The 9,727-nt window shown below is 42.7% G+C and overlaps 1 protein-coding gene across 1 annotated transcript; it reads left to right on the top strand.

The window, feature by feature from the left end:
- Positions 1–7,305: 7,305 nt before the first annotated feature.
- On the top strand, positions 7,306–8,016 carry LOC142616562 (uncharacterized). Its single transcript, XM_075789388.1, has 2 exons — positions 7,306–7,568; positions 7,689–8,016. The coding sequence occupies exons 1-2, from the start codon at positions 7,306–7,308 to the stop codon at positions 8,014–8,016; spliced, it is 591 nt and encodes a 196-aa protein (XP_075645503.1).
- The last annotated feature ends 1,711 nt before the right edge of the window (positions 8,017–9,727 follow it).

The raw sequence follows: 9,727 nt of genomic DNA, 5'->3' as shown, positions 1-9,727 counted from the left end.
AAGAGGAGGGTATCCTTGCCGAAGGTAGAGGATCCGGACGTTATTATCAACAATTCTGATAAGTTCATGAGAAAATCTTTCCTCAGGAAGGTGGCTCACATTCAGGATCACAAACCTGTCCTCCCTGATCCCACTCGCGCCAACCCATATACTCGGTCCGTTTTCATTCTCCATATAACTCCTCGTTACACTTTTTTTTTTCTTTGGAAAATTACTAAAATTACTATCAATTTTATTATGTAATTCTTACAAATTGAAGTTTAAAATATTAATAAATGTGATTGGTGACATCTCAACAATATATATTAAATAAATACTTGAATTTTTTTTTAAAAAAAATTGATAATGCATTAATTTGTAAGTATTTTTGATGATATTTTTAGCATGCATACATGTAGTAACGAAAATTCTTGCTTGAAAGTGGCAGGCCTCAAACTGCAGAGACCCTTAAAACGGTTGGAGTCAACTAAGCTGGCCACTGAATTCTATCTCGGCAAGCTGAATCAAAATCTATTAGTGATGGAGCACAAGTTCATCAGTTGTAGTGAGGTCGTCCAGACGAGACCAGACTGATGAATCACGGGTTCGTCAGTTGTAGTGAGGTCGTCCAGACGGGACTAGAGGTCTGCTTGTGTTGCGACGGAAGAAGAAATTCTCCGGAATGGTCACCGGTGTGGTGCCCGCCACAACGTCTCCGATGCCAAAGTTAGTACAAGGGAGTTTATAATAATAGACTATAAGAATGATTAGGGATATCTTGTAACTATGTTTGTACCTTCTGTTGGCAATGCGTGGGCTTTATATATGTTGTTCTAGATTCTAGCCGTTGTGGCAGTTATTGTGGCTTTAATGCCTCTTTTAGTAACGCTTCTTGCTGAGTAATGGGGTTTTAATATGCCTTCAATAGTTCGTCCACGGTTCTCAGAACCGTCCGGGGTGTTATTGGTGGCATTGAATGATCCTGCTATCCTCGTCAGTGACGTGTATACTTGTTTAGGCTCGTTTCAGAGAGCGGTCTCGTCAGTCCCATCAGATGCCTTAGTCTCGTCGGTAGTTGAGTTCGTCAGTCCCATCAGATGCCTTAGTCTCGTCGGTAGTTGAGTTCATCAGTCCGATCAATTAGTTAATCTTGTGAAGAAAAAAAAATATGATGGTGTCACGTTTGTAAATAGAAAGTATTGTCATTTTTGTTTTGTTTTTCTTCGTTCATTACTTCAATTGTGAATGCTACACGTACAAGCTGGGATCCCTCACTTGAGACTATTTTCGTGTGTGTGTGGAAGAGGATCGTAGGACCTCTCATTTCTTGTTTTTCCTTTATTTTTTTGTTTTTTTGTTTTCAAATAAAACGAGGACACCTGCATTTGTTAGTATTTACTTGACTCAAACCCAATAGAGGAATTCTCTATGCTTTCCCATTGCAAAAAAGAAAAAAAAGAAGAAGCAATTTCTTGACCAAAAACCAGCAGGTTCCTTTAACTCAGAAATCATTAGGTAGTTTAAATTTTAAGAAGCAATGAAACTTTGACATGGGACATGATGTCAATACATCTTTTGAAAAATTAAGACACAACATGACTAGGATATGACAATTACTTAACTAATTAACATTTGTTTTATCAAAATCAAGAAGATATAAAACTAAATATCTTATTAATTAACTAAGGGTCATACTAATGAATGCTCTTAGAGTATTAGTTAACAATCTATTTTAGGAAAGTTTTAGCACTACTTTTATGGGAAATGAAAAAAACTATCAAAACATTAATTGGTTTTTTTTTTCTTTTCCCATAAAACTTTCTTTAATTAGATTATTAACCAATGCCCTAAGTGCATTCGCTAACATTTGCCATTAACTAATTACATAAACCCTTGTTCCATATATGAGAAGCTATAAGAGAAAACTAACTACCTACCTCCATATAAGCTAACCAATAGCAACAAGACAGCTGTATTGGTAAGACACGTAGACATCACGTGTTGCCAAACAGTGTTACAAGACTTAACACTAAACTACAAGTAGTTACAAAGCTGGTACTAAAACGACAGTAGCTTTAAGTAGAAGACTTTTTTTTTTTTTTTTGAGATGAAAGTTAGAATAAGCAGAAGACTTTAACTTGCTGTTAAATTGACTATTTCCTATTTCTTCTTTAATTTGATTTTCATTCCTTGTTTTCTTTATCTTCTTATTCTGAAATTTATTTTTAGAAATATTTTATATAACTTTACATATAATTTAAAACTCAATGAAGGGGAATAAAAATGAACATGACGGATCTACATGGTTGATGTGACGACATAAGGATGACGGGTTCATATTTAACATAACCAAGGAGGACGGATCCACAGTGGACAGACGAGTATGATGCAGTGGTCATCCTTCTAGGATTGTTTCCAAGAAACCTTAAATAGGATTCACGCTATATAATTAGGGTTGATGTGGCCTTGCTTGATCTCCACGTGAACGTGTATAAGAAGAATTCTTGCATCACACGTTTAGCCTTGATCAAAGGACTCTTATGAGGAAAAGAACTCTAGAAGGTATCCAAATGGAAAGAGTTCCAATTCTAGAAGGAAAGGACTTCATGGTCAAGGCATGGATGCTAACCCTACACCACTATAAATACTCCAAAACCTTCATAAATCAAGGTTCGCATTATTGACTCAACTCTGGGACTCTAGGGATTTGAAAAGTTCTAACATGACCTTCGGAGGGTTTTTGGCCAGCATCACACCGGTGCTCTCTGTTAGGTCTTCTCTTTTCATTTTGTAGGTGTTGTTTCGATTTGAGAGTACTTGCGGCTTATTGGTGATTTTTCGGCATCATCAGTTGGCGCCGTCTGTGGAAATCATTAGCACTAGAAAGTAATCAGCCTTTGCTCTATCCCTGAGACAAAAAAGTTGCATGGTACTCACTCGATCGATGGCAATAACCAATAATCAAGGCGACAAACCGCACATCACAGCTTTGGAGAGGCAAGTCCAAACGCTTGCGGCGGCGGTTGAGCGCCTAACCAAGCAGAATCATGATCTAGAAGAGCAACTGCGGCAAAGGAATGCACACCCAAGCGCACTGGAGGAAGACCAGGAAGGTGCAAGCGCGGATGGGAGGAACCTAGAAGGGCCTGAGGGTAGCAACGCTCTGAGTAGACCGGAGAAGCAGGACACTAACCGGCCATCCATCTCGGACACCCTACCACCTCATATAATAACTAAGATGCAGGAGATGAGGGAACGGATGGATGTGATGATGAACGCCCTCAGAGGTCGAATCTCCAGCGACCTGGATGACCTAGTCCATAGAACTGATTCGCCTTTCACAGCGCTCGTAAGTTCATGCCCCTTTCCCCCAAAATTTCGCATGCCTCAGGTGGAGAATTACGAAGGATCCAAGAACCCATTGGATCACTTGGAATCTTTCAAGACCCTAATGCATCTTCAAGGTGTACCGGATGAAATCATGTGTAGGGTTTTTCCCACCACATTGAAAGGACTTACGAGTGACTGGTACAGTAGGCTGATGCCTAATTCCATCGGCACTTTCAAGGAATTAGGCGCCCAGTTCGTATCACATTTTATAGGGAGTCACTAGCATAAGAAGTCTACCGCGTGTCTAATGAACATTATACAACGAGAAGATGAGACTCTAAGATCATACATAGCTCGCTTTAACAAGGAAGCCCTCTCAATAGATGAGGCGTACGACAAGATACTTGTAGCAGCGTTCACAAACGGGCTGCGGAAGGGTAAGTTCCTGTTTTCTCTGTATAAGAATGACCCAAAGACTATGTCCGAAGTGTTTTACAGGGCAACAGAGTACATGAATGCAGAGGATGCCTTGTTGGCCCGAAAGGAAAAGCCTAGAAAAAGGGAAAGGCAGGAAGATACACGATCGGATAAGAGATGGAAAATGGCTAGAACCGGAGAGCGACGGGAAGATTGACGACCTAAACCACCTGCGAGAAGATTCACGAACTTCACCCCTCTCACAGCCCCAATCGACCAAGTGTTGATGCAGATCAAAGATGAAGGAACCCTGACGTTTCCTGGCAAGCTGAAGGGAGATCCGAACAAGAGGCCAAAAGACAGATACTGCCGTTTTCATGGAAATCATGGCCATGACATGACGGATTGTTATGACTTAAAACAGAAAATTGAAACCCTCATTAGGCAAGGAAGGTTGCAGAGGTTTGTGAGGAAGGAAAGAATGGATCAACTCTAGGAACAAAATCCCCGACGGGAAAATGAGCGTCCTAGACCACCTATAGGAGACATACGGATGATTGTAAGGGGCACTACTTCTGCAGGGTCGTCTAAAAAGGCCCGAAAAACCTATTTACGGATGGTTCAAAGCATCCAGTTGACAGGTTCCACACCAAAAATGGCGCCACTTGATAACCCCAGCATCGGGTTTTCAGAAGAAGATGCGCGACGCCTTCACCACCCACATGACAACGCGCTTGTCGTCAGCATATGGGTAGGGGACTACAACATGCATCGAGTTTTGGTGGATAACGGAAGCTCAGCGGATATCCTCTATTACCCCGCATTCCAGCAAATGGGGATTGATAGAGAACGATTGATCCCAACAAATGCACCACTCGTTGGCTTCGGAGGAACAAGGGTCTACCCTTTGGGCGTCGTCACATTGTCTGTAACGATCGGAGACTACCCCTAGCAAATAACCAAGGATGTAGTTTTTCTTGTGGTCGACTGCTCTTCTGCTTATAACGCCATCCTCGGATGGTCCTCTCTCAATGCATGGAAGCCTGTAACTTCGACCTACCATTTATTGGTCAAATTCCCTATCGAATATGGGGTTGGAGAGCTGCGCAAAAATCAGGTGGTTGCATGAGAATGCTACGTCGCCATGATGGAAATGGACGACCACCTGCAAGCAATTAACATCGAGGAACAGTGAACGGTAGCAAAATCGGTGGAAGAGTTAGAAGAGGTACACCTCGACGATTCTAAGCCCGAACGGACCACAAGAATTGGCACCTTGGCCAGCCAAACAGTCCGACAGGCGCTTACAGTATTTCTCAAGGAAAACCAAGATGTTTTTGCATGGAGTCACGAGGACATGCCAAGAATCGACCTGTTGGTCATGGTTCATAGGTTGAACGTATCACCCTCATTCTCCCCTGTCCGACAGAAGAAGCGAGTATTCACCTTGGAACGAGATCGAGCCATAGCTGAGGAAATACAGAAGTTACAAGAAGCTTACTTCATATGCGAAGTGTACTACCCGGATTAGTTGGCAAACGTGGTAATGGTCAAGAAGGTCAATGGGAAGTGGAGAATGTGTGTTGACTTCACGAATCTGAATAGGGCGTGCCCTAAAGATAGTTACCCACTCCCGCGTATTGACACCTTGGTGGATTCTACCGCAAGACACGAACTCTTGAGCTTCATGGATGCCTTCTCCAGCTACAACCAAATTAAATTGGATGAGGTTGATCAAGAAAAAACCTCGTTTGTAACAAGTCAGAGGCTTTTCTGCTACAAAGTAATGCCTTTCGGGCTTAAAAACGCCGGAGCCACGTATCGGAGATTGATGAACAAGATGTTCACACACCAAATTGGAAGAAATGTGCAGGTTTACGTAGTAAACGATATGTTGGTGAAAAGCATTCGAGAGTCTGATCACATGAGCGACCTCCAGGGGACTTTCAATACCCTACGATCGTACAAAATGAAGTTGAATTTGAGCAATTGTGCATTCGGGGTAACTGCAGGAAAATTCTTGGAATTTATGGTATCCCAGAGGGGCATTGAAGTCAACCCAGAGAAGGTAAACGCGATCATGGAACTATCTCCTCCAAGGACGGTAAAGGAAGTACAAAGTTTGACCGTCAAGATAGCAGCCTTGAATAGATTCGTATCAAGAGCAACAGACAAATGCCTCCCTTTCTTCCGCACACTGAAAAGATCATTTGAATGGACAGACGAGTGCCAAAAGACATTTGAAGAGTTAAAGGTGTATCTCTCCGCTCCGCCGTTGCTCAGCCCATCTATGCCGGGGGAAGAATTATTCCTATACATTGCCGTCTCCTCAGCGGCGGTTAGTGCAGCTCTTATTAGAGAAGAAGGTAAGGTACAAAGGCCCGTGTATTTTATAAGCTGGGCACTGAGAGGAGCAGAAGAGAGGTATCCTCAGATGGAAAAACTCGCATTTGCACTAGTGACCGCAGCTCGGAAACTCAAACCATACTTTCAAGCACATACCATAAATGTCCTGACAGATAAACCCTTACGAAGAGCAATGAGTAGTTTCGAAACTGCCGGACGGATGGCACTATGTGCGATCGAGCTGGGTGAATTCGATATTTGATACTAACCACAGGCAACCGTGAAAGGACAGATATTGGCAGACTTCATCGCTGAATTCACTATCATAAAGGTCCAGGAGGCAGAAGAGATGCCCATATGGAGAGTCCATACAGACGGATCTTCCAATAAACATGCTGGAGGTGTTGAAGTCGTACTCCACACCCCAGAGGGAGATAAGATCGAATGCATGATCCGTCTGGACTTCTCTACTACCAACAACGAGGCGGAATATGAGGCCTTGGTAGGAGGACTGGACCTTGCAATAGCTGCAGGAGCTAAGAATGTGGTCGTATACTCCGATTCTCAAATCGTGACCAGCCAAGTTAATGGGAGCTATGACTGCAAGAATGAAAGGATGAAAAGGTATCTTGAGGAAGTGAAGGGTCGAATGAATAACCTCCAAATCAAGATGGTTCAAATCCCAAGGGAGGAGAACCAAGATGCTGATCGACTCGCAAAGACAGCTTCAGCCAAACCTATGATCATCCCTAAACAGGTATTGTCCTTCGTCTAGCTCTCATCATTATTAGATGACATTAGCATGCAGGATGTAAGCAATGAGTGTTGTTGGACAACACCCATAGCGGCGTATCTTAGAGAAGGCAAACTACCCGACAACAAAGAGGACGCAAGGAAGTTAAAGGTTAAAGCTGCCCAGTTCGTTTTGATTAAAGACGTCCTATACAAAAGAGGATTCTCCCGACCATACCTAAGATGCCTCGGCCACGAAGAAGCGGACTACGTGATGAGGGAGGTCCATGAAGGAGTTTGTGAAACCATTCAGGATCAAGGTCTTTGGTGCACAAGTTACTCCGAGCAGGATACTACTGGCCAACAATGCAGAAGGATGCCCACATATACGTCAGAGCTTGCGATAAGTGCCAACGATTTGGCAATTTTATAAGGCAACCAACGGAAGAACTTACCCCTATGACGGCCCCATGGCCATTTGCACAATGGGGATTAGACATCATGGGTCCGTTCCCGACAGCAGTGAGACAACTAAAGTTCTTAGTGGTTGGCATTGACTACTTCACCAAATGGGTGGAAGTAGAGACTTTGGCCACTATCACGGAGAAGAATATCCGTAGTTTTGTATGGAAAAGTATTATTTGCAGGTATGGAATTCCGAGGGTGCTGGTTTTGGACAACGGGAAACAATTCGACAACGACACATTTAGAGACTTTTGTTCCCAGTTTGGGATTAGGAATCACTACTTGTCACTCGCCCACCCGTAGGCCAATGGACAGGTTAAAGTCACGAACCGGTCCTTGCTTAAGATTATCAAGACTCGGCTCAAGGGAGCAAAGGGCATACGACCAGACGAATTACCAAGTGTTTTATGGGCATACAGGACAACGGCGAAAACACCGATAGGAGAAACGCCGTTTCAATTGGCATATGGTAGTGAGGCCGTCATACCAGCAGAAGTAGGTCTAACAAGCTACCGGGTCGAGAACTACGACAAAAGCAAAAATGATGAACAGATGCGCTTACAGCTCGATCTTGTGGACGAAGTCAGGGCCGCAGCAGAGCAGAGACTTGTGCGATACCAAGACCTGATGGCAAAGCATTACAACTCCAAGGTCAGACACAAGGACTTCCAGATGGGAGATCTGGTCTTAAGAAGAGTACTCGGCGCTACAAAAGATGCCTCCCAAGGGAAGTTAGGACCTAACTAGAAAGGACCATACATGATTATTTCATGGCATAGGAAGGGAACGTACTACTTAGAGACACTAGATGGAAGAAAGCTGAGTCATCCATGGAACACGGAGCACCTGAAGAAGTACTACCAGTAGGCGAAGGATAAAGACTACACCAACATTTACCTCCTCATTTCTAGTATATCTTTAGATAGTTTTTATTTCCTACAAGTACTTCTAGAGCCAAAAGGCATTTTTTCTGAGCAATAGTCTACTAATCCATTATAATAAAAGGAGTTTATTTAGAACATATGGAATATATTTTGCTCAAAACTTATCAAATCCACACAGTGGACGGATCATCCAAGAAGGATGAAAACTTATCAAGTCCACACAGTGGGCAGATCATCCAAAAATGATGAAAATTTATCAAGTCCACATAGTGAACGGACCATCCGAGAAGGATGAAAATTTATCAAGTCCACATAGTGAACAAGACCATCCAAGAAGGATGAAAATTTATCAAGTCCACATAGTGGATGGATCGTCTGAGAAGGATGAAAATTTATCAAGTCTACACAGTGGACGGATCGTCCAAGAAGGATGAAAACTTATCAAGTCCACAGAGTGGACGGATCATCCAAAAAGGATGAAAAATTATTAAGTCTACATAGTGGACGGATCATCCAAGAAGGATGAAAGTTTATCAAGTCCACATAGTGGACAGACCATCCAAGAAGGATGGAAGTTTATCAAGTCCACATAGTGGACGGACCATCCAAGAAGGGTGAAAATTTGTCAAGTTCACATAATGGACGAACCATCCAAGAATTATGGAAGTTTATCAAGTCCACATAGTGTACGGTTCATCCAAAAAGGATGAAAGTTATCAAGTCCACATAGTGGACGGAGCATTCAAGAAGGACGGAAATCTACCAAGTCCACAGAGTGGACAGATCATTCTATTAAGGGTGAAATTTATCAGGTCTGTAAAGTGGACGGGTCCTATTGAGGTCAAAATTTATTGTCCATAAAGTAGATGGGTTGTCCAACAAGGGTGAAGTTTATGAATCCCACAAAATGGACGGCCCTCAATGAATGAAACTCAGTGTCTCCGCAAGTCATGAGAACAATATTTGCTAAAACTACATATAGAACGGACAAATATCATAAAGGAAGTGCTTCAAAATTTTGGTCAGAATACAGTGCTAGACCAACAAAAAACAATGGATTAAAATTGTTTTCCAATACATTTAAAAAAAAAAAAACTAGGTACATGTTAATCTTGAAATATGACGGTGTCCTCCTTGTCATCGGGACCTTTGTCAGATGATTGACGGACATCTTCTGCAACGGACCCCTTGTCAACCTTCTGGGCCTCACTGTCACTTTGTTCACCACCAAAAAGCTCGGCTGTATCTTCAGTATCGGCAAGACGGGTTGGAGTCTGACCTCCCGTATCAATGGTAATATGTGCGATGCTCAGATCGGGATAGAAGGCCTTGACTTGACGGAGGCAATCATTGAATCCTTCATTAAAAGAAGTACCCAATTTATCCAGAAGAGCGTTAGAGTCCCGATATTCTCGGATAGCCTTCTCCTTGGCCTGACGGATGCTTTCTTCTTTCGCCTTCAAGTTCTCCCTTAACAACTCTACCTCCTTTTCTAGGTTTTCGCGAGTTTGCTCAGAAAATTTCAACTTTTGTTCATGACAAAGCTTCCATAGCTTCAACTCGTCAAGCTCCTC

The sequence above is a fragment of the Castanea sativa genome, chromosome 11 (assembly GCF_040712315.1).
Source record: "Castanea sativa cultivar Marrone di Chiusa Pesio chromosome 11, ASM4071231v1".
In the NCBI taxonomy this organism is placed as follows: Eukaryota; Viridiplantae; Streptophyta; class Magnoliopsida; order Fagales; family Fagaceae; genus Castanea; species Castanea sativa.
Note: the sequence above shows the minus strand (reverse complement) of the source record. Positions and strands in the feature narration are given on the sequence as shown.